The sequence below is a fragment of the Melospiza georgiana genome, chromosome Z, assembly GCF_028018845.1.
Source record: "Melospiza georgiana isolate bMelGeo1 chromosome Z, bMelGeo1.pri, whole genome shotgun sequence".
NCBI lineage: Eukaryota > Metazoa > Chordata > Aves > Passeriformes > Passerellidae > Melospiza > Melospiza georgiana.
In genome coordinates this window covers 12933989-12960375 of record NC_080465.1, presented here as the reverse complement: position 1 = coordinate 12960375, position 26387 = coordinate 12933989, and the positions used below count along the sequence as shown (strand labels likewise).

The following is a 26387-nucleotide window of genomic DNA, read 5'->3' as shown; positions in this document are numbered from 1 at the left end:
CCCCAGCTTTATGTCCTGAGCATGCTGTCACAGGGTCTGGAAATCCCTTTGGTCACTTTGGGTCACCTGTCCCAGCTGTGTCTCCTCCCAGCCTCTCATGAACCCCCAACTTCTCACCAGTGGCAGCACAAACAGCAGAAAAGGCCTTGGCTCTGTGTAAGCCCTGCTGAGCAACAACAAAAACATCTCTGTGTTATCAACCCTGTGCTCAGCACAAATCCAAAACACAGCCACTGTGAAGAAAATTAACTCTTCCCTAGCTGAAAAATATTGAAATAAGGGATAAAGTAGAGAAGTGAGAAGAATTATACTTCAGGAAATGCAAATTTTATAAAATTTCCCATCAAGTTCTGGAATATCACTTCAAAGAGTTGTTTAGATGTACAGCTTACCCAGCCAGGCCCAGCTTGAAGCAGAGGGTGTTTGAGTAACTCCATACTTTAATAAATTCTTCCCTGTCTTCTACCACCTCAGAAGTGCTTTCAAGTAACATAAATGTCCTGTTTCCTCGGCAGCAGGGAAGGGTGAGAAGGAGGGGGTAATGTGAAAGGTAGGGGAGGGGAGAAAATGAAGTACTGCAGAGATAGCTAGCTAGGAAGGAAGGAGATGCTCTTCCCAAAGTCATTTCTCAAACCAGCCATTTCATAAATTAGAAAAACAAGTACATAAATACAATCAACAGTATATTGAGGAAGGAAGTGTAACTGCAGGTAACAAAAAATTGAACATTTACATTCATCTTTTCTCTGCTTGCATTTGTTCTGCAAGTGCATAAACTTTCCAGACTTGTTAAAGAGAGAATTTCTGTAAGCAGGACCACAATGTACATTGATATTTGTGTGTACTATGAGCACATCCATAAAACTTTAGGTGTGATGATGACAACACTAAACAAACAGACTTCTGCAACAGGAGATTTGAATATGCTGTAGAAATTGTAGACTTTCAGGGTATCAGGAATGCAGAAACAAATTTAAAAATCTTCCAATAAACACAAAGAAGGAAGCTTACATTTTATATGTTTCGAATTGTGAGGGTTACTGGCTGGAAGAACCTACCATTACAGATTTGAAAGCATTCATACACACCTGATAAAAGCAATGTCCATCTTTTACATTTTACAGCCTAATAAGGGAACCTGTTATTAAGTAACCTTGAAGGAACTTACCAAATTGAACAAAGAAAATACAAATCTATAGCAATTCTGTTCTTAAAGCTAAACAGAGCACTAAAGATTAAGTACCTATAGGGGAAAAAAAACCCCAACAACCTTATTTTTAAACACGGGCAAATTTAATTATTTAGAACCAATTGCTACACGAATAACAGATGACATATTTTACAGAGAGAAAAAGCATGGCTAACGTCCACCTCTGCAAGGTATAATCTTATATTTAGATGTAAGTGCTGTCTCACTGGCTTTAACACGTCAAAATGCTGCAAAAACATTCTGCACAGTTAAAAGTAAATTCTTACACTTGATAATTCCATACATGCTAAAAGTCACTCTGCGCTCTTGCACAGGCTGAAATAGGAAAAAACTATTTAAATGCATTAAATTAGCATTTCAGTAATTGTACTGAGTTATCAGAGTTCCGTTACAAAACTGCAACAATTTGTGAGAATAATAAAAGGCAGTCTGATTAAACATAATTTAAGAGTCACCTGCTGAGCACCTACATCATCTGGCTAAAAAAGTATTAATGTTGATGCATTTAGCTAGCTATGAAATTCTTTAAAGGTGGCAGTATCCCTTGATAATGAAAAAAAAAGCAAAGGAAAGAAAATAAGTCATTAGGTGTGTGTGACCTTCAAGTACTATAAAAATATCCAGAAAAAATGGAAAGTGAATTAAGTGAAGAAATACTTTTACCAGGTATTTTTGGACCACATTCAATATTTTCAATATGTATAATAAAAATTAAAATTGCTTTTAGTAAAAAAAAAAATAAACCCCCATCCCTCAATGCCCCTTAACTGGATGAAAGGCATGCAGCAATTCTAGATATCTCTTAAGCTACATCCCTATGAATGAAGCCATCCCCAGTCTTGAAAACTTTGGCTACTGTTTTAGAGCTGTTGTCAATCCAGCGTCCTTATGTGCCACACCCTATACATCCCAGATTACAAAAGGTTTTAAACTGGAGCAGACTTGCATTTCCATTGGTGGTGCTGCTGGAGAAGCAGAAGAAAGTGCAGAAATAGTCAAATTGTATAAAATCAAAAGTAGAAACAGCAAAGCACACATCCTACTAACACGCAATGGTATTATCTGCATGGAGTCATAGAATTTTCCTTGTCCTTTTAATGTGGAACATTATCAAAAGGTCTAGGAAATAAGCATAGGTACAGCAGAGGTGGTATTCCAGTTAGGGTATGTAATTACATGACACCAGTCATTGCTGGGGTGAAAGTCAGGGTCTGGTGGGTAAAAGCCCTGCCAGATGGTATGGAAAAGGTAATTTACACACGTGGTTCATGCAGTTAGTTTCCATGCCCATCGTCTCAGCAGCTATACTGCAGTCATTTGGTATGGTCTCAAGAGCATTTTTATTGCTGTATAGATACCCTTGAATGATCTTGTATTACCCTGTATTACCCTGGTGTTATCCCTGTTTTTATCGTGACTCTGCCTTCACTGAATGACACCTTTCAGTCTAATATTGAGCTCTGCAATGCCAGGTTGGTTGGTTGTTTTTTTTTTTTTGTCATTGGAAAAGGCTTTTTCCTTTGCTGCCTTCTTAAAAACTCTAGGTGTTGTGCAGAATATGCTTTGAGAATGGAGTTTCCTTGGCTTTTCTTTTTTCTTTGTTTCACTTTCTTTTATTTACTGTATTTCTATATTTTTGACCTTATTATGAGTTCAGAATTCTCAGTTATTTTTACAGGAGCTTGGCATTAGTAGGGGCAATAGGGTAACAGCCAAAGTAGCTTTCTAATATCTTTTATTGTTGTCTGTAGCTGTTGTATCTCTGTTGTATGTTGCTATGTGAGCTTTTCAAATGACCAGCTGATCCACGCCACTTCAAATATTTCATAGTGGTTTTTATCCTCCCAAAAATCTAATTTTTCTTGTGTCTGTTGTGTTTCCAGTCCTGTTGTTAATACAGTTTAGCTCAATACTGCTTGGCAGTATTTATCTTGTTCTTGCAATTAGAGAGGTTAGGAAAAAAAAAATCTGTTTTCCAAATATCTCCATTAATCATAATTATCAAGGGAGATCTGCAGTAACTGCTTCTCTCTTTATATTAAGGTGTGCATGCACATGCATGTAGGCATACCCATGTAAAATCAACCTTTTTGGCACAGCAGATACAGGCCTTAAGACAATCAGTAAGAGCAGTTCCACCCAGTATATAATGAAAAGGCAGGAAAAACCCCGAAGTTTTATTCCAAACTGATAATGTTTCTGTCGTAGGTGTTCACCGTTGCCATGTTAGCATGATTGAGCAGTTCTGAGCTGCCACACTAATTAATGTGTGGTATATGAAATAATGTAACAATTAAGTTTGCATGAAGAATAGATTTTTTTTTTTCAGAAAACAAATACATCCATTCTTTAAAATTAATTTCAAAATTATTTAGCAAAGGAAGATAGAACAAATAGCTAATTTCTGTTCTTCCTCATTAATCATGCCACAGCAGGGAAGGTTTATTTAGCTCTGAAAATGCAAACTCTCCACAAGTCTTAGTTTATACCTTGAAATTGTGATAAAATATCCCAGACTGCTCAATGAGACTGAAGTGAAAACATGGCTTATCAGTTTTCCAGCAAGCTGTGTGATGAGTATGACCTCTTGTGTTAGACATGGGAATATTCTTTTTTTTTTATTCACACAATAAAACAACCAAGACAGTAGACTAAATATCTGAAAGCTTGTAACAGCACTGTCCTTGCATTTCAACAAATAAACAGGATAGCAGAAGCAGAGGTATAACATTTGGGACTTGTGACTTCTATATGTGAATTACAAAAATAAATGCAATCATTTCCCGACACAGCATAAAGATATCAGATATTTTAGTAAAACAAGACCTTAAAAAGATTTTTTTTCTTCTTCTTCACAATTCTAATATAAGCTTCCATGATCAGAGTAGATGAAGTTACAGGACAGAGCCTTGGTGACTTCTAAATAAAACATGGAGATTTACAAATTTCTCAAAAGGCTTTTCAAGGTAAACTAGGTCATGAGCATTTATATCCTGGTAAAGTGAAAGCTTAAAAGAAAGTACCTTTAAGAAAAATTAAGGACACAGAATGAACAGAAAAGGAAAGATGGAACCTTGCCTATCTAATTTTTACCTAGTTCACAAAACATGTATTTTGAAACCATGGTTCAGCAAGACTGAAGCAGAACAGTAGAAGCCCAGGTTCCCTGGGATTTTAATTTCCAAAGATTCCTGAGATTCATGTGTGTTTCAAAAAACAGGCAAAAATGGGACAAGCAAGACAGAAGTACAGCACCATGTTTTTCCAAAGAAAATGGAATATCTGAAGCTGCGCTAAACAGCCTGTTCATTCTTAAGAATAAAAGTACCTTTTATCTTGGCTGTTGGTGTTCAGGGAAATTAGTGCAACCTTGAGCATCCAGATATACTTCCGTGTAACTTAAAAATGAAAGTATTTTATCATTTGTGGAATGAAGTGCATGTAGATTTCCATTCAAAACTTGGTTGTAAGACAATTTTTTTTTTTTATCACAAGACATTATGATTTTTTGTATCATATATATTCCCACTTATGAGTGCTTTTCAAAATAACATGCTATGTAAACATAACTGAATTTTGGTCTGTCTATAAATAATTTATCTATACTGCAACACATGATATTTACCACATTAGCGAGGGTTGTTTCATTGTGTGGGTGATACATGTGCTTGCTTTAAAAGCTACATATTGATTAGGAATTAACTTTAAAATTTTATAACAGAGCATATTTTAAAACGTTGCTAATGACACTGCCTCACTCATCTTTCTAACCTACAACTCATGTAAGGATTTCAAAGGAAATTGAATGTCACAGGAGACACAGAAATTATAAGGATGCGGGCTTTTATCCTAGAAAGGCTTGGTGGATTTTGTTTTTAACATTGCCGAGAAATTAAAGATGTAAGGAAGTCTTCCATGGTATCAAATATTGTCTGGGAAAAAAAAAAAAAACAACAACAAAAAAAAAAACAAACAAAAAAAACCAAACAAACAAAAAAAAAACCCAAAAAAACCCTCTCTTATAGTCTTGCCTAGTCGACAGCTGACAGGAATGACACAGCTGTAACAAGGTAAACCACTTCTCATTTTCATAATTCTTTCCTTAAATAATCTTTCCTTAAATAAATGCAGAAAGCAGACTTTACCTGATGCAGACATGTCTCTGCCTAACGGAGCTGGCAGAGCAGATTACTCAGTGGGGGCTTGAGAGGCAAAGAAAGGGGAAAAGGCAAAATGGCAGCGGACAACCAACTTGAGGCAGTGCATGGCAGGGAGCCGGAGACGGAGGGGACCTACTCAGTGACACCGGTCCCGTTTCACGGTACAGCTCCTGCCGACCCGGCGGAGCACGTCTGCAGCCCTCGAGCCTCCCCCGGCTGCCGCTGGCCTCACGCCCCGGCTGCGCCTCTCCCTCCTCCGGCTGAGGGAAGAAGGAGCAGCCGGCAGAAGCCGCGCGTCCCCCCCACCCGACCTTCGCGACAGGCCCGGGATGTGCCGGGAAGGGCTCCCCGCCCCGCGCCGCGGCCGCGGCCCCTTCCAGCCCTCCGCGGCCCGGGGCGGCGGGTGCGGAGCGAGCCCGACGCTGTGTTTTGCAGGGCGGCGGCGGCGGCGGCGCTGCTGGACAGCTCCGGAGCGCGACGCGGCGCCCATGTTCCGGAGACGGCGCAGATGTGAGTGGGGAGCCGGGGAGAGCCGCGGCGGAGCCCCTTCGCCGACAGGCGAGGGAGATCCCGGGAGCGAGCGCGCTCCCCGCCCCCGGGAAGCCCCGGGTTTCCGCGGCGCGGGCGGGGCGGGCGGGGGGCGAGGGCAGCCCTCACCTGCGGGGGGCGGGAGGCGGGATCCCCGCGGGCGGGGGCCCCGCGCCCCCCGCTGACGGCGCGGCCGCTCCGCCCCCGCCAGGTGACGTGATGCCCGTTGTTTTGGTGCGCCCGACCAATCGGACGCGGCGGCTGGATTCTACGGGAGCCGGGATGGGCCCATCGTGGCGGCAGCAGGACGCTCCCCTGCCGACCGTCACGCATTGCGCAGGGTGCACCACCGCCCGGTCCTCCTGCGGCTTTAACGGCCCCGGCATGGACCCGCCGCGCCACTTCCCGGCGGGCTTCGGCCCCGAGCAGCAGCAGCAGCACCAGCAACAGCAGCAGCAGCGCCCGCCGGCGCCGCCGCACTGCCAGCAGCACGGCCAGGACAAGCAGAGCCTCCAGCAGCAGCAGCAGCAGCAGCAGAGCCCGTGCCTCCAGTGCAACAACTGCGCCTACTACGGGGCTGCTGCGGCAGCCGCGGGGGATAACCTGCCCCTGCTGCTCCGCGCCTCCTCGCCGCTTTCGGGCGCCTTTCGGACGCACTCCTCGCCGCTGTCTTCCGCCGCCTCCTCCCGGCACGGCAGCCAGCTGAACGTCAGCGAGTTCACCCCGTCCAGCCATGCTGGCACGTCCAGACAGCCTCACCAATATTCCCAGTACCACCAGTGCCATAGCCTGCAGCAGCAGCAGGCAGCCAGCCCCAGCAGCAGTGTCAGCAGCAGCAGCACTCACCATCATCATCACCATCACCATCACCACCACCATCATCAGCAGCAGCAGCGCCGGGAGAGCAACCCCTTCACCGAAATAGCCATGAGCAGCTGCAGGTACAACGGCGGCGTCATGCGGCCGCTCAGCAACCTGAGCTCGTCCCGCAGGAACCTGCACGATCTGGACTCCGAGTCGCAGCCTCTCCAGGCGCCGCTCGCCAGCCCCGCCGCCGCTGCCGCCGGCTCTGCCCCCGCCGCCGGCAGCCCCGCCGCCCCGGAGATCGTGGTCTCCAAGCCCGAACACAACAACTCCAACAACCTGGCGCTGTACAGCTCCGCCGGCCCCGGCCCCGGCCCCGGCACGGGAAGCTCCAACAACGGCGGGGGCAAGTCCAGCAAGAAGAAGAACCAGAACATCGGCTACAAGCTGGGACACCGCCGGGCTCTCTTCGAGAAGCGTAAGCGCCTGAGCGACTACGCGCTCATCTTCGGCATGTTCGGCATCGTCGTCATGGTCATCGAAACCGAACTCTCCTGGGGCGCCTACACCAAGGTATCAGCTCAGGCGGCAGCCGGTCCCGCCGCCCGCGGCCCCCGCCCCGTCCCCGTGCCGTGGTGTCCCCGCTGTCCGGTGCCGCCGGCCGCCTCCTCGGGCCGGGGTGGCGGTGGGGCGGAGCGGCCCCGCGCGTGGGTTCTCTGAGGAACGGCGGTGTCTTTCTCTTGCAGGAGTCTCTGTATTCCCTCGCTCTGAAATGCCTTATTAGCCTCTCCACGATTATCCTGCTCGGGCTCATCATCGTGTACCACGCAAGAGAAATCCAGGTAACTTTTCCTTCTGTGGGTCAGGGAGCGTGGCTGGCTTAGGTGGGGGTGCGAGGCGGTTTGTCCAGGGGAGCTGTGCTGGTAAGTACTGGGCACGTCCTGCCGCTTCAGAAAGCAAGCGTGGTCTCTGCAAGGCTGCCGAAGTTGGTGAATGGACCTCAGCCCCGGAGACGGGCACCAAACGACGGGCAGAGAACTGTTGTCTGCAGTTGTGCTATAGGACTGCCTAGCCTTAAGGTTATAACCTGCTTTCTAGGTGATGTGCCTGTCGTCTCCTGCAGCAGATGTGCAGCAATAGTCTTTTATTTTTCAGTGACTAAATTTCATACTGTGCGTTTTCTCTTGACAGTAAGGTTAATGGTCTTCACTGTGCAAGGTATGTAATCCTCAGTGAGCTGTCTGAAATAGGAGTGCACTCTAGGAGAGTGCTTAAAAGGAGGGGGATGATTGATATTTCACTTGTTTTATTTAATGCTGTAGTGTCTAGGAATGTGACCAGAGAAAAGTGTTAGGAAGGATAGGGCTGAAGGTAAGAGGAACATAATGGTCAAAACTATAGAATAAACCTCACAGATAATGTCGCAAGTTCTGTCCAGGTGACTTAGTCCTAATTTCAGTTGCATTTTTTTCGGCCAAGAAATTAAAATGTAGCATTTCAGCTCAATCAAACGGTACAACAGACAGAATTCAAAGTTTTGAAGGGAAAAATAACCTTACTCATAGATATAGTGCGTTTGCTTTTTCACAGACTCCTTGAGCTGAAGACTGAAATGTCAGGTTTCAAGGGCAATGAAGACTTTTCCATTGGTACCATTCAGTTAAATAAAAAGTAAAAACTTAAGCATTGTATAGTACAATTCTTCTTCTGTGCAAATGAAAGCATGTAGCTTCAACATGAAATGGTACATGGTCTACTAAGGGTAGTGTTTGCAAAGTATTATGTCATGGAAGACTTTTTGCCAAATTGAATCATGTTGTACAGTCTTTGCACATGCAAAACTTATTCTCCTGGCTCAGAACCGGATTTTTCTGCATTAATGTCAAAGATATTAAAAGCTGTTTAATGATACTGTATTGAATAAACAAGTGTTCTGGAGAGAGAGCAAATTTATAAACTACAGGACTATTGATGAACAGATTTCTTTATCAGTATAAAAATAAATAAGTAGCACTCCTGCAGTGTGGGAGCCTTATTTGGTGTATCTTTCCATAATATTTCTTCAGGCATGAACAGCAAAGCATAAAACAAGCCCTCTCCAAATGTTTAAAATATTCTATGCATTTTTCAGAAACTTTAAATGAAGAATTTTATGGAAGATAAATAGTTGAATGAAATAGTAGAATGAAAATGAAATAGTTGTAGGTCTGTGCAGGTACCTCAGCTTATACTGAATAGTTACTCCAAGATTCAATAGTTTGTTGGGTTTTTTCAGGTAAGGATTTAAAAATTTTCACTGTCTTAGGAATCAGATCCCTTATGGATCAGAAAAGAAATATTTTTTTTAAATTGTCGTTCCATTTTGGTCGATTTTTTAACTGATCATTTTAAAGAACTTCGTCATGTATGCAGCTTCATGGCAGGAGTTGTGCAATCATATAGTTTAATCACGGTTAATGTAGTTTTCAGTGCTGCTGGACAGAGGACAAGTATACCTGCCTGTAAAACTGAAATACCCCATGTTTCAGAATGAGAGACACCAGAAACTGTAGTAGTCATGACAGTGCCTGGAGGAGCTGCAGCTTCAAGAGGTTCTGTCATTCACATCAAAAATGAAGAGAACTTCTCTGTTTCAAGGAGTTTGGAAGGAAAGGATGTAGTACCTTCTGTAGCTGTTAGATATCTGCTCTCTTTTGAGCACACACTTGACTTTTAAAAATTATGATGATGAAAGTGCAGGACAAAGGCTATGTCAATTCTGTGGTAATAAAATCTATGTTGCGCTAGACACCTGGGGAGAAAAGGTATCTTTAAAATCCCTTGGCTAAGGGCATAATGTTCCCTAGGCAAAAGAAGATACTGTGTAACCCTGATAATGTAATGTTTTTAAATAACCTTTAAAGCAGACTGTTTTCTGAAGGCAGATGTGTCATTAATTTAAGCAAACGCTCTGCTCTGTGCAGAAGAATGAATAAGGTCTGCAGAACAGAGCCCACAGCTGGTTGGTTGTCTCCTGGAGGATTTTTGCACTAGCTATTTGTCAGTCCTGTTCCCGTTGAAACATTATTTTCTGATTATTGTCTGAAACATACTTAAATATTTGTTATAGTGTAAATAAGCAGGAATTCATTGAGAGAGGAAAATTTGTTCCATTGAAGAGAAGAAGGTGGCTGTATTCAGCTTGCAGCTGTGGTGTCTTTCATACGGGAGCAAACTAACCTTTGCATGAGTGGATTTTTCTACAAAGCATGAGGCAAAGAAAAATGTTGGGAAATACAGAGCTGACAGTTTAGTGATTATTACTGAGTGCAGGATGAATACTGACTGAAAAACTACTGTTGACCTAGAATACTGGCAACTGGAAGTCAGCTTTTTCATTCTTTTCAGTAGTCTTTGACCTTGATTTATTGGTAGGATGATCAAACAGCCGTGCTGCAAGGATGTCCATGGGACGGTGCCTAGAAGCACAGCAGGTGGCTTTAGTCTTCTCTTGAAGTGACATTGCTTGTGTACTTTGTTTTGAAAAGTCAGCCAGTTAAACCAGTCTCCGGAGTTTATCAGCCCCAGACTTGCTCCTCTTTTTTTAAGGGAGTTGGGAGGGAAGTTTATAAAGGTTTGCCAGGGTTCTTCCCAAGGCGAGAAGTGATGCAGCCGCGTAAGGCGAGTGAGTGTCGGTCCGCTCCGGCGGTCGGGCCGCGGTGCGTGTGCGGTGGGGCGCCGCGGCCGCCGCCGGTTCAGCACCGCAGACAGCTCCGCGCGTCCCGCCCGCCGTCGGAACCGGGACCCGCGCGGCTGCCCCGGAGCGCGCACCGGCCTCTCCCGAGGGGCGCGACCTGCTGTGCTTAGGCGGGGCTGACCGCGGGCATGCTGAGCGGTCTTTGTGAAATGCTGGGACTGTTCAAGCATCTCCCACAAATGCGTTTTCAGGTATGGCGCTGTACTAGCCAGACTCCAGGGGTAAAAGTGTGAGCTGTTATGAATTTTAAAAAAATGTGAATTAGTGTTAAAAATACAATCAAAGTCAGTTGAAAACAGTTGGGTTCAATTGTTAATTCGTAGCTTAATTTGTCATTTCCCAAAGAGAGGATAAAAATTGTGAGCAAGATTGCTTCACATCCTTCCCCCTTCTAGAAAAAGTCCTAATGAGTAACAGAGTTGGAGTTGAGGCTAGTGATCACTTTTTGCTCCATTTTTTGTTGTGCCTATAATGCTGTTAAAAACATTACACTTGGGAGATAATGAAATATGCATTGCTCCCTCTCCAGGCCTGTGTGGTTGTTGATTCAGTTCTTCAGAACAAGTGCTTTGTGTTTGAAAGATCAACAGGAAAAATGTAATTCATCATTACCCCAGCCTGGAACAGGTATTTCTCTGACTGTTACTCCAGTTGAGAGTTTGAAGAGGTGAAAGAGGGAAGAGCTAAAAAGACAACATTACCCAATTATCATAATATTTTTTGATGTATTAATTATCCACTTCATGCATAAACAGTTTGTTACTTAATACTATTTTACATAATTAAAGCAGAGGCAGTATGTAACATAATTAAAATTGCATTCTTTAGAACTTACTGTTCCATTCCACATTTCTCTAGTGGAATTCAATTCATAAATAAAATGGAATTTAAGAAAGTTTTGAGTGGCAGTTTACAAGGTAAATCTGTGGTTTTTTAAATTTTATTTAAAAATGGACCTTTCTGCCTATCTCTAGTACGGCTAGAGATAGAAATGCTTTTTAACTATGCACCTCTGAACTAGTACTGACACTTTCTTGTATTACGAAGAGCAAAAGGATTAAATCAAAAGTCTGTGAGACTGCCATTCGGAGGTCTTTAATGTCTTTTGTTGGGCATTCCACCACAGCTGAGTATCTGTTGAGAGATGGTGTTCAGTGGAAAAATATATCCACTGGAACACTTCTTTAATGCTGGACTGCTTAGTGTACCCTTTCTGTAAATAAACATACTGCCTGTCCTGAATAATAGTAACCTGAGTATTGCTAACCCGTGCTGTCTCAAACAGCATCTGGGCTTCTTTTTCTTTTCCCTGATACAGATGCTGCCACTCATGCAAAAACATGAAAGTTGTTGGTATTTGTTAAAGCTAATAGAAGTCTTGTGTGTATGTGTGTGTGTATCTGAAGTTTCTAACCACATTTGAAATGTATTGCTAGTTCATACTTTGATAGAACACCCGTGGAAAGGCTTGCAAACTCCAAGGTTAAGGTTAAGTTATTGCTTGCATAGCCGAGCGTCACAGAGCTGCAGGGAGAAAGCAATGTCAATCCCAATGGTTCTGAAGTGGTGGGATAATAACGTGCCACTGATAGATTTGAAGTGAACCATTTTCAGTTGTCATTACCTTTCTATGAAATTACCACAGCTGAGAGCCCAAATGTCTTCCTGAAGAATCAAGAATCTTCTTTTCCCTGTGCCTGAAAACTTGAAAAAATGGAACAAGCAGTATCAGGTAACAGAAAAGAATGGTAATAACAACATAATACCTATTAATTATGCAAATACATCCCATAATGCATGATGATAATAAGCACAGTTTATGGGAGTTTCATTATTTTACTGGCATCAGTGGAAAGTTTTACGGTAAAAATTATGCATTTGTGAACAGTTAAATCCCTTACAGTTTCTTGTCATAAGAAGTAATGTTCTTCTACAGACAAACTTATTTATTTTTAGTTAACTGTTATTTATTTGTTTCTATCCATGTCATTGTTTCGCCTTCACTGGAGTGGTACATCTGTATTTCATTGTCTTGCTGGCAATCTTTTGACTTTGTGTGGAGTTCAACTTGTCTTTGCTTCGGTGTATTGAAGCATCAGAGATTGCTCACACAGACTAAATCTTCAGCTTAAGAAATTAATGAGTTAGACCAAGAGCACAGAGAGCAAGTCTAATGAAAAACTGCTGCAAATCAAAAAATAAACTTAGAGTGTTACTTAGACTGATCTGAGGTCTCTTAAGAATTAGTGATTTCTTTTTCTAATTATTCCAGTAGATTTTGAGTCAAGCAACAACAAAGTCATTGTGACGAAGTTGATCAAGGATACGATAACTTCATGAGCAGATTCAAAAATTCCCTTTTACCAATTAAATTTAATACACATTTCACTTCTGTAATGAACAGCAGAAAATCACACAGGAATCCAAGGAATCACACAGGAATCTAGTGTCACTGTATTTGACAAATTAACAGCATATCTGTCAAGTTAACACTGTACAGTATTCTTGTGAAAACGCTAAGTTTCAGTTCTATTCAGTACATTTTTGAGAGCTTTATGTGCAGATCCTGTTGATGTAGGAAACACTGCAGGTGCCCGTTGTCTCGGAGAAGCAGCAGTGGAATGCATATGGCATGGAAGGCAGGCTTGAAAATCCTTTAATGGTGATCAGCCTTGGAAGGGGCAATAAGGTTAAACATATATTATGTCTCTGTTTCCAACAGGCTTCATTAAATCATAGAAGGAGGTGGTACGTGGTGGTCAGTACACTGAGCGGTTGGTCCAGCCATACCTAGAGTTATTTATTTATATCTGGTGTTGTTCCAACCAGTTTTTAGTGAGGCTGTTAGAAGTTTTTCAAGACATAACAATGCATTATTAGGTGTGAGAAGGTATGTCATTGTCACTGTTGGAGGAGAGAGAGCACTGAGAACATTTGTAACCAGGAATCAGATTGTGGATTTGTATAAATTGTGTAGCCTAGCTGAAATGAACAGATGCTTTTGTCTGCAGTGTTAGAGGCATTCTGCATGCCCATCTTAATGTGAAACTGTGGTACATGTCAGATCTTTCAGCTGTGAGACCTTCAGATTAGGAAATTCCATCAGGTACTTGACTACAGCTCTTTTTTGCCTGACTTTAAGTGAAAGTGTGCCAGAACTAATGAGTATACATAAATGCCTTTTTGGTTTTGGTTCTGGTTTGTGTGTGATCTACTAAATGTAGTATCTTGGGCTTTGAGTTTGATTTGAGATGTATTTGACATCTGTTTTGAGTGAAGATCAAAACAGGAAGGGCTGCTGTTTAGGACTCTGGAGAATTAAAAGGTTCTCTTTCAATCAGATGTTTTCACCATTGATGATGAAAGTTGTCACCTTGCCTTAGTAGAGGACAGAATATTGCTCTGAGCCTATGAAGCTCCTTTTAAGATGTAAATTACCACTAAAAGAAGAGGCTGTAACTGATCTTGTAACTAGCATTCAGGTAAGCTGGAAATATTGATCACTGTAAAAATTTAATTAAAAATTTTATAAAGTGTTCAGGAATTTTGTGAGGAAGTTTTCACAGCTTTTCCCTATGGAAAAGAGTAAACTTGCATATCATGATAACACACACAAATAGAATTGAATTTTTCTCATGCCTTTTTTAAAATTTAATAGCATTTATTGTAATTTAAATGACATTACATTGAAAAATATGAATGGGAAAACTTATGTTCAGTAAAAGTGATATGAGAAATTCAGATCAAATCCTTAACACATAATGAGTGCTTTAAATTGAAATGCTCTAAAGATCCAGTTAATTTAGAGATTCACAGATATAGTTCCCTTAGTGTGATTATTCTTCTTAGAGAAATATTATGATGTATTCTTGATTCAGTTGTGTAAATTGACCTTGTCCCACTGTTTTAATGAAAGCTATATTAAGAGATTTCTTCCTGTGTCTCTCAGATGATCAGAAGAAACTGTCATGAGGGCATGCTTTACAGCTTAGAAATAATTATTTTGTTAAGGCAGCAGTCAAATATGAACATCTTATATTTTAAACTGGTGTGTCTGAACCCAGACTTTTGCAAACAAAATTGTTCATTTAATGTCATGTGTAAATATTTTTGTATTGCAGAGAATCAGACATTTGTAACTAACTGATTCATTCACTTCTTCCCGCTTGAACAGTCCCTGCAATTGTGCCCTTCATCTATATGAAAACAATCGTTAATAAGCATAGTTTTATATTGACATTTTATAGATGGCCATGAGTATTACATATTCCATGAAGGAGTGAGAGCTTTGGGTTCTGAAGAGCAATGGCTGTATTCTAAGGTGCTTTCTTATCTTTTTCATTTTGTTGCAGACAGACCGATCTTTTGGAATTAAATTTCTTTTAAGGAAATTTTAAAACTTTTCATGATGGATGAAAACACTTTTATGTGTTCCATATAAAGTAAAGCAAAAGGGCAGGCCTCAAATAACTTTATATTTTAAAGACCTGCTCTTAATCTTTTTAAGAGTAATGTGCTCTGGTTTTGGTTTTTTTTTTTTTTTTCCCTACAAAAACATATTAAAACAAAACCTTGTGTCAAAGTAGCAGCTTCTGAAATTTTATCTATACTAGTACTATAGAGTTATCTTGATGTGCAGTGGAGAGGTGGGTTCTCTGTTATATGACGGACCAACAAAACTGTTTATGGAATTCTAATTGAATACAAAGTTACTGAAGGCTGCAGGAACCATGAGCGTGAAAAACAGAGTTAAGAGGCTGTATAGTGTAATCTCTCAAATACAGGTCATCTTCAAAACCCCTGCTTGTGAAAGAGTATATTTGAAATAAAAAATAATTGAGAAGTAAATATATGTGGGCTCATATCTACAGATTTTATTTTCACCTTTGTATAAAGACCTTTGTGACCTTTATCTGTATTCTGCAAAAAATCATGCAACTGTGTGTCTTCCATAAACAGTTATACATCAGTTCTGTGGTTAGATGAGAAGGTGTAAGATAGTCTGAAAAGAAGGAAAAACTTTTCTAGCAAGTATTTATATGGTAAAAGTATTTCATTGTAAAAGGCATTTATCTGGACAATTCCTCACTTTTTTTTTTTGGTCACATAAAAGGTGTTTTAATGAAAGGGAACACAGAGATTAAGAGTTCAAGTGCTGTGGATAAAATCTGGGGATGGCTTCATAGCTAAACTTGAAGCTTAGGCTTGCCTGTCTTGTAGTCTTATGCTCAGATCAGTCATTTGTCATGTAAATAAGACATTGTAATTGCCATCCATCTATGCCTATAATTTTCAAGAATTATATGCCTACTTTAGCAGATGTCCCAAAACCTGCAATATAAAATGAACGCAGTGTTCCACAATATGTTCTAATGAGATACTATTATTTATGAAGCATTTTATTACTATTAAAAGTTTTATTCCATCTTTCATAGCTCTGCAAGTTCTGTAGCATTACTGCAGATCTACACAGTCATTTTCATGTGCCCTATAACTGACCTCTTATGGTAGTGTCTTTCAGTAGAGGAATGCATTATGAAGCAATGCTTCATTTTCAGCCACTTAGCAAAACAAAGATTTGTTCTAGTTGGTGAATGGTATTTCTTGTTTTGTGACAGTTGTTAATAGCTGTCAATAGCTTTTAAGAATATGGTCTCTTGCAGCCAGAGAATAAGGCACGTCTTTAATTAAAAACAAAAGTGGCACAGTAACTTTGATTCAGTCTGCACCATTGCATCCACAACATAAATAAATAAATACAAAATAAAACCCATGCATAAGAAATTTGAATTCAGTCTGGGAACCTGGAGAAAGACTTAATGTCCAGGTGTGGCTTGACAGCCCAAAATAAATTACCTTCTACCTCGATATATTAAAAACAATATTAGAAATAATGATCCTGAGCATTCACTGATAGCATCTAAGTTTAATGACATTTTCGCCAAAATTATTCTCACTGTGTTTCTGGTACAAGTACTAGTTATTGCTTTTACACCAGTTATGAGCAATTGACTTCAGAAGTGCATTCTGTATTTTGGAGTATCTAAATTAGTGGGATCTTTAGAGCATTTCAGTTGAGTGCAGCCTTATTATATGTTAATGATTTGATCCTCAACACCTTTGTTATCATTAAAATATTTTTTCAGGGGGATTTGAAAACTCTTGAACAGACACTGATTTATGAATATGCTGAAGTTCTCTTAACTGACTTTGCCTTGGCCATTTCTCTCAGTAGCAATAAAATTCAGTTTTAACCATGCAGCTACTATAGCGAGATTGTAGTGGGTTCTTTTTTTGTAAATTTCTTCGTAGTTTACTACCCATGATTTTTTTCCTGGACACTACATAAGAAGTGGACTGCTAGACCAGAAATTCTTGTCCATTCAAATTCAAGTACAACTGAAAAGGTACCTTATGGCAGCTGCTATGGAATATGATCCTTATCTGAATGGTGTCATGGATAAAGGGGATTCACACCAGGACCACTCCATTCTTTTGCCCGTATTCAGGATTAAGCTTTATGATAAAAGCCAGTAATTTGCATTTTGTTGTAATTTTTGCAGTATGATAGTCTAGAATAATTTAAACTTCATGTGGTATGATAGACAAGTGCTAGGCCTGATGAATTGCCAGATAAGTTTCAGTGTAGTTTTAAGACAGTTTAATGGCACTATGTTTTGAAAAGGTATTGATATAAGACTAGCCATGGCCAGTCTGGTTTTCAGATTCAGTTGTCAGAAAAGAAAGTGGTTCTCTTTATGGGGAGCTGTACATGACTAGACATTTGTCTGCCTCCCAGCAACAGAATAGGATGCAATGGAGTCAGATGAGAAATTTAACAGTGTGGCTGTCTGCTGGCAGGCCATTCTTCTCCCCCACCATTTGGCACTGGAAAGGAAAAGAGGGGATAGGGTTTTTTTGTATACAGCTTGTGTCAGCAAATTGAAAATTAATAGTCCTTGCATTTCACCAGTGGCTTTTGTATGTATGTTATGGCTGGGAACATCCTATGTCAACTGCTGGACATCAGAATTTTTGCTGCTCTAGTATGTCCCATTGAGCATAAGGGTTGTGAAAATAAAGCTTTCTGAAACATTTTGAACAGCAGTTTTATTTTTAAATTGTGGATGATAAGGGCTGAAACCCTGGCTGAAACCAGTGCTGCAAGCATGTTTGATATATTTGGTTTCCAGAGATATTAAAGAAGCAAGTTTCTTTGAGAACAGAGCATCATTTACCTGAGAGCTGCTGTAAACCAGACAGATTAGATGAAGCTGTAACATTCAAATAATTTTTGGGCAGCAAAAAGAACTTTGTGTACTAAGACATAGGCTGAGACAATTCTTTTCCCTGAGGAAGCAGGTGTACTGATAATTAATAGTGACCAAGTAAAATGGTATTTTACCTATGAAGAAATGCAGATAAATACCTGTAAAGAAACTTGAGCCTATGTTTATTGAACCTCATGTTGAAAACTGCCCTACTTAAAGATATTTTAGGTTGATCTTTGAAGCAGTTTGAAGACTTCATCTACCATACAGTTTAGCCAGAAGCCCACTTTAGGCTTTCTAGCGGAAAAGATATTAAGTACATACCTTCTTTATTGCTGCCCTCTCAAAATTTTATTTGCCAGGATGTATTACAGAGACATTTGAATAAGACCAAATGCCTCTAAACTTGGAGTTCGTGCATAATTATGCTAATTAGGATTTTGAAATACACAAGTACTTTTAACTCCATTCTGCTTTTCCTTCTGCACAACATACTTTCCCTTATTTTAGTAGTCACGCTTTAGGACAATACTTGGATTTTATATTTCTATATTTGTAGTTGTTTTTAACATACGCTTGAATGAAATTCTGTGTTAAACTGTATTTCCAAGATAGTAAAAACACAGAGAGTTCATGATTCCTGTGGTGCTGATGTGTACTCACCCACTGTCATGTAAATAAAAATGTACTTAGTATAAAACGACCTCGGCATTCAAACTTTCTCACATACCTGAAGTATTTATGTGATAAGTAAACACTAGAGGAGGAACTGAGAAGACAGATTTTTGTGTATATGATGTGTTGGTACTCATAATTTCCTAAAAACAATTTCCTATTTTAGAGTCACTGTTGTGCTCCTTTGGCAGAATGAATGAGTTAGCTCATCTTATTTAGCCTCAGATTCAGTGTTTCTTCCTTTAACTCCTGTCTCCCCTGCAAAAATATTGTTGGTTTCTTCAGAAAATACATCCTTTTTAAAAATTGATTCAAGTTTTCCTGGTAGTAATGAAGTTGATCATCCCTGAAGAGAGTGAGGCTTCTCTCACAGTGGCAGATGGCAGTCGTTTTGGGAGATGGTGATTTCTTCATGCAGCGATCCATAGAACAAACTATTTTAGTTCTGAATGAAGAAAAACAAATCCTAAATGAAGAATTGTAAAATAATTATTTAAAGTTAATAACATAAATACATTGAAATGTAGATTTCTTCCAGTGACTTTTGCATCTGCAAGAAGAATGTAGAATTAGAATTACTTTATTTCTCAGGTACTTGAAATGGAGAAAAACATATCACAAACCACTATGTTTCTTGATATATATTTTTAAATTTAGTTCTGCAAAATAGCACAGTTACTTTATACGAAAATGTGCTGTGTTCTTCGTGTACAAAGTTTGGTAACTGCTGCTCCAGTGAAAAGCTAAAATCATCCCTTACTTTGATATCAATGTTTCTATCCTTGTACTACCAAGTTCACTGTAGTAGTTGAAGCAGACCTAACACACCAGAAGAAATTTTTGAAGAGTTTTTTTTTTATTGTTGTTAGAGATTATTTCATTAGCATGGTTGTTTTTTCAGTGTGATAATTTTTTATAAATTTGTGAAAGTAGACCTAAGCAATCAATTTACTTTGCAAATTTCTTTTTTAGATGTAACAAAACTGGCACAATTTTTGTGCACTCTTTTAGTAGGGGGGGTGTGCCGGGGTGGGCCAGCAAAAGCACAGGGCAATGCAGGTTGGCAGCTGAAGGAAGCTGAACTCAGAACAAGGTGTGGTCTGGCTAGCTTAGGCTACTGGTAGGTTTCTTAAGGGCTGGCTACATCCAAATAACCTTGCTCAGGCCTTAGAGATGCTCCAGACCCTTCAGCTCTTTGGGCCTCCTCTGGACCTTCTCCAGTAGCTGCTTGTCTCTGTTGTACTGAGGAGCCTGGAAGTGTACACAGCACTCAGGTGTGGTCTCCCTAGGAGTAGAGGGGCATACTCCAGGATTTAACCATTTATAACCTCCCTACCCTGCTGGCCACACTCCTCCCAGTGCGCCCCAGGCCACCACGGGCCCTCCTGGCCTCAAGGGCAGTGCGAGCTCATGGCCAGCTTGTCATCCACGAAGACTCCCAGGTGCTTCTCCACAGAGCTGCTCCCCAGTAGGTCAGCTCCCAGCCTGTGCTGGTACTTGGGGTTTTTCCTCCCCAGGTGCAACACACCCTGCCCTTGCCTCATGAAGTTTCCCTGGCCAACTCTCCAGCCTGTCAAGGTCTCACTGAATGGCAGCACAGCCTTCAGGTGTATCCGCCACTCTCCCAGTTTTTTCCTTTCTCTCTTATTGTTCTTGCACTTCAGTGATGTTCAGAGCTTTGATAAACCATGCTGCTTCTGTATCTGCGTGGAGGACATTATTGATTCTCAAGGCCAGGCACAACAGTTTTTGGAAATTTCTGATGCTGGATGGAAGTCTTCTTCATGTGGTAACTTAGGAGCTTATTTTTGTTGTTTTATGCAGCACAGGGGGTAGGATCTGAAACGCTGGCATAATGAAATAGCTGTTAAATTAACGTTGTTAAAGTGGAGGAATACTTTTCATAGACATCGGCAAGGAGAACCTTCTGTTTCTGTCAATTCAATTGAGTCACATAGTGCTTATTTTGCTGAATATCTCAAATGAATATACTCACCCTGAGTGGTGGACTTTTATTTATGGAGCTCTGATTTGTTCAAAGGTTCATAAAAATTCATGTAGCCAAATATCTCTCTGTTGATTACAGATCTGAGGAAGCTCAGCTGTGATTGTTCAAGAAAGACTCCAAACAGAATTATGCTAGGAAATTGTCTTGTGAAATATCTGTTTAATAATGAAAGTGAAAAAACTCTGCTTTTGTTTTAATTTTGTTTACAATCTATTATTAATAGTAAGCTCATTATCTAATTACTTTGATTTTTTAATATATTTATGAGCTTTTGATGACTTCTTAGCTCAATCCATAATTATTCTTTTCTTAGGGGGTTCTCTGTATCATTGGGAAAGAATCTTGATATCTTGGAATGTTTTTTCTATTATTTTTGTAGTCCTTGGATTTAGATTCTTAATACTGCATAGAAAGTAAGGACATTATCAGGAGTGTCTCACCTTTTTTGAGTGCCTAGAGCACATATATGTATATGGAGAGACCTATATGGAAAGAAATTATGTACGTCCCAGCAATTGCTTGTGCTATAATGGTCTTTTGGCATTGTAGGCTGTTGGGGGGAGGAGGGGGTGTTAAGCTATTGCATAGTTTGGGATGAAGAGTACAGCTGAAAATCTGTACAGTACCATTTAAGAATATTGAGGAATGCTTCTGAATATCTTTAGAGAGAAAAAGCTAAAAAGAATACTGTTAGCATGTGGATTAAACCAGAAGGGAAATATGGGTAGGTGGAATTTAACTTTGTGTGCTCATGCAGAGTTTAACCCTATGTTATTCATTGGTTCTAAATTCTTTTCTTTCTAAAATTTCTCCCTTTTTAAAATAATGATCTGAGGGATGGATATTAAAAAAAGACACAGACAAACCTGGTTAAGAGCATTGTTTAACACACACATCATTTTTTTGGAATGACTGTGGTTATTAGTGACCTGTCAGAGTAACCAAGATGTACTGTTCAGATGTATTTTAATGTGAAATTTTTGGTACTGCACTTCTGAAAATATAATTCACAAGGACTATAAATTCTCTGAGCCTCTTTTCCCCATCTCTTCTCAAGATGATAGCATTTAAATACAGTATTTAAGAGGGGGGCATGTTTAGCCATCAGGAATCATTAACACGAAGTTTGCTTTGCATACATGCTTTAGTTATAGCAAAATATTAATCATTGTAAAAATTTTGCACAGAGATGTCAAATTTAAATGTACTACACAAATAATAATTTTTGGGCTGATACTAAGTACCAGACTTTTAAGATCTTCTGTTTAAACTGGGATGTTTATAGTTGGGAGGGGAATATGTGTGTTCATGCATGTGTACAAGTAATAGAGCAGTCTGGCTCCCTCATTTGAATGAACTAAACATGTTTCATTTTGTAGATAACTAGACCTAGTGGATTAGTTTCTAGTGACCTACTAGAAAGTTTGGTTTTTATTCTGGATATGGAAAACATTCTGGCAAATACAAGATAGGTAGTCCCTCATGTCATTTGTGAAAAAATGTATTATTTGCCTTCTGTGCTTTGTATGTGCAGAAGGAGTTTGATGCCTCATGACTTTACATATGTATTAAACCCACTAAGATGTCTCATCCAGGGCATTGTACTTAAGATGAGGAGTATAGCAGCTTCCAGAAACTCCTGGAAGGTTCTCCAAGGTCAACAGGCATTTGGGTGACTTACAGACCATTTGATTACATGCCTTCTGATGATGTAAGAAAGTAATTTCCATCTCCTAGTTAGAGGCAACTGTGCTAAAGGCTTAAGATGGCAGTCTCCCGTCATGACTTGAAAATGGCTTTAAATAATTTTTATTTAGTGCAGTGCTGTGGGACAGTAACTTGGCTTTTTGGACCAGTGGGACAAAGAGTATCTTCTTTGTCTACCATAATGTTTTTATTTTTTTGATTGTGTGAATGATACTTTGTGTAATACCCACTATAGAAAAATACTGGATCAAAAATTCTGGTAAGTCATCAATCCCATAGGCTATATTTTGCTACTGTTAATCATAGTCCTATCAGTTCTTTTGTAAGATTTAAGTGACTCCAGTATTTAACCATTTTTAATTTGGGTTCTTAAATTAAACAATTGCAACAATTTTCCTGTAAGTAAAGCTGATTTCCTTTCTCCATGGAATGCTTCCAGCTCTACAGCTGATGCTGCCTTATCACTGATTATTGCTTCCCTTTTGCTCCTGCATTATTGTATCCCCACAGTATTATAGCAGGGTAGTGATGTAGTTCTCAGGTTTCTTCTTTTTCCTGCAAAGGCATTTTTAAAACATGACTCGTTTCCTTTTTCTTTGCATTCACCAACATTTAGAAAGCTAACTTCTCTCCTTTTGCTTCTCTCCTTTAGGGAGTCTCTGATCCAATTTGTCATGGTGTGCAATCTGTCTGTTTAGAATGCCTTTCTGTTTTTTTTAATCTGGTGTTATATAAATGTAACTGTGTAACTCACAAGTGTAATGTAAATATACACATATGTATCTACATAAATATCTGTCATTTTTATGTTTTTAAAGTGGAACATTGATTCTATATCTTAGATTCACATAGAACATGCTAGAAATACATTACATAGTTCCAGGTGAAAATACCTTCAGAATTGTTCACATGAAGTGGAGTCATAGTAAAAGTATATGAGAGTTCTATATTTGGAGAACCTTGCAGGACACTGATGAAGTACTTGCATTAGATTTTAACTCTGAATAATTACAAAAAATTTGAAAACTATGAATAAGAATAGCATATGTGACCTTGACTGGAGTTTGTCCTTCTCTGTGAAGTGCAGGACTCAAATCTACAGAAAGACTTGGTCACTCTTTTATTAAATTCTCATTTTATTGCTAGCATCATTCTCCATTCAGATGAGGAGTAGTATCTTGAAATCAATGCATGATTATTACAGCCAGATTGTCTGAAATCAGCCAAGAGTGTGCGTACATACCCTTTGAATTGTGCTGTTCAGCTGTCCTTTTCCTTCTATTTATGTTCCTCACTTTCTGGAGTGGAAATATACATAGCCAAGCACAGAGACATTCACAAATACCTCTGTATCTTCCAAATTAGAAGTGAAGCTTGCATTAAATGGATTTCATAATTGCAAGCATATAAAATGTACATGGAATCCTGTACTAGTTTCTGTGTCATTTTATTATGTCTGACTTTAATTGTTATTCACAGCATGTGGTTGAGGAGTGTTCGTGTGCTGCAGTGTATGATATCTGTCATAGTTTGAACCTAGGCAAAGAACTGTAACAATGTTATCCTCATAAATGCAATTTTGAAATGTCAATATTGTTATGAAATAGAAATGTTTTACTGTATCTGTGTCTTTGTGACTAGCGGTGTTTTCTGCCTTTCATGTTTTTACCTCCTAAATCTCATTATATGACAGCTAAAGGTATTATCACTTTAAAATATATATATTAATTTTCTTGGAATAAATTGTCACAGCTAAGGTCACAGGAGGTCGATAAGGATCTTCTGTGTCCATAAGCATAACCATTCCACTGAGATCTGCAGAGAAATTTTTCTCTATGTTTCATTTTAGGATTTCTTCTGCTGACAGGTGACAGTGTTATCAAGTATGTGTTCCATAATGACGTCTCAATGTTTTTAAAAAATTCAGTCATAAAATAACATTATCTCCTACAAAATGGCAAAATCAGATTTTAATGCCCGTGTTTAGCTCAACATTTCTCTTTTCTCACCTTTTAAATTGAATCAGTACTGAAGGTATAATTTTTCATTAATTGACTTTCTGCGTATAGAATTCTTTTTGAAATCTATGAAAAGCATACATAAAAATGGAGAAGACCATTGCTTTTTTCAGCAGATTTTGAAACTTTGACATGTATTTGATATGTATCTTACAATTGAAATATTTAAATCAATTGTAAATTTATTCTTTTTTTTTGTATACCCACGCAGCATTCGAGAGATCTGATAGTGTTCTAAATATCTAGATTTCTTCTTGACTGATGTAACACTTCTAAGATCTGACTGTGTTTGCAGGCTAATCACAAGAATCAAATGCACTGGAGCTGTACAGTACTTTGGAAATTTGTCCCTTCATACCAAATAGTGCATTTGCTAAGTGCAAACCTGCATTTTCTTGGTAAGACAGACGTACAGACAGACATAAATTGACCTTCCAGTATCAATTCACAAATCTAGTATCTGTAACTTCCAGAGTGACCACAGGTAAAAGAAATGGTATGTGCTCATGGTGCACATATTGAATTCATGTAATGTTTCTTCAGCTTAATTCAACAGTGTATGACTTTGTCTTCAATAGTATTGCAGAAGAGATAAGAACTGTCTGTAAATGTGGTGAATTCACCTTGACCAGCTGTGAGACCTGCACCCAGCTATGCTTTTGCTCTCTCTCTTCAACAGCACAAGAAGAGATAATAAGATGAAAAAGTTTGCAATTTGAAATGAAGATGAGATCCCTTGCCAGTTACTGGCACTGGCAAAAGAGGCAAAACTGAGGGGAAATTAATTAATTTTATTGATATTTAAAAGCAGAATAGGATGGCAAAAAATATGCTGTCCCATCCCCCTTTCCTCAGGTTCAACATCTCAATTCCCAACTCCTGTGTCGTCTCCTCCGTGAGTGGTACAGAAGGCATGAGGAAGGACAGTGTGTCCACGACGGTTCCTCTCTGCCACACATTTTTTGTCCCACTTTTTTTGTGCAGATGTGTGGATCTCCATGGTCTGCAGCCCTTCAGGATAAATCTGCTCCAGCGTGGGACTTACGTGAGCATTAGGTCTTCTAAGGAGAATCTGCTGCAGTGTGAGCTCTCTGCAAGTGAGCGTTTCTTCAACAAATATCCAGCTTGGCCTGGAGTGGTCTTCTCCAAGGGCTTCAGGGAATTACCTTTCAGGGAAATACCTTTATCATGGTATTTTTTTATCATGGTATGGGTTTCTCTCTGTTCCTGGTGCCTGGAGCACCTACTCCCTCTTCTTCTTTTCCGATCTTAGAATTTCTAGTGTTCTTTCTCACGTTTTTACTTTTACTCCTCACTGCCTGGGCCATGTTTTGCCCTTTCTTAACTGTGCTTTCACAGAAGCACCACCTGCTTTACTGGTGAGTTCAGCTGTGCTCTGCAGTGAGTACATTGAAGAGCAACCCTGACCACTTCTTGCTGACATCAGCCCTGCAGCCATCCCCAGAGCCAAAACCTTATCATCAACACCCAGTGTAATAAGATGGAGAGAAAGAAAATAAGGGATAAAAACCACATCCATAGAGATAAAAATTTATTTTGGTTTATTGTGTTCCTTACTGAGGTTAACTTCTTTAGTTCTTTTTGTATCAGATCAACTACACTGAAACTATAGTCACACTGAAAGTGTGACTATCACTTTTCTAAGCAATTTCAATGGAGCACTTTTATGAAAGATAAACTGAAGGTATTACGAGGAGGATGTAGAGAGTGGTTTTTTGATCACTAAAAACACATGCAGTGAAATCAAGCTTGTATTTTTAAACTTTTGAAAGAAGGAAGGGGGCAAACAGCAGTGCAGATGAATGGGGTTTTAGTGTGTGTATATAGAGTTTAGGATGCAAAAAATACCTTTCTTACGCTAGGGAGCACATAATGTACTTTGTCTGTCTCCCATTATTTTTGAATAATCTAATTTTAAAAATTCTACAAAAGTATTTTTTCCCTCTTACCTGTTTACTGAACAGCCTTGTTAGGATTCAAAGTATAGTTGAAGTGATGAGAAGGTCTTCTCTCTAAAATTGTATCTTCTTGGTACATATGGGTTATGTTCCTCTCTAAAAGAAGTCTATTTGCAAGGTCTTGCAAATCTCTACTCTCACCTAGTGACAAGTACTGCTTGATTAGCTATTTATTTCTTAAATCATCAGGCACATAATTTGCTGAACAGTGTGAAATGTTTTAGTACCTTGGTTCCTGAGTGCCAAGTTGAAAGCCTTGGTTGTGCAACAGCCATCATGTGCATTTAATTT

The 26387-nt window shown here is 39.6% G+C and overlaps 1 protein-coding gene across 1 annotated transcript in view; it reads left to right on the top strand.

Moving 5' to 3' along the window:
* The first annotated feature begins 6117 nt into the window (after positions 1–6117).
* KCNN2 (potassium calcium-activated channel subfamily N member 2) overlaps positions 6118–26387 on the top strand; it is a 71548-nt gene continuing 51278 nt past the window's right edge. Inside the window, exons 1-2 of the mRNA XM_058043933.1 lie at positions 6118–7275; positions 7449–7544. Of these exons, the coding sequence (XP_057899916.1) occupies positions 6118–7275; positions 7449–7544 (1254 nt within the window). The remainder of the gene's footprint in view (positions 7276–7448; positions 7545–26387) is intronic.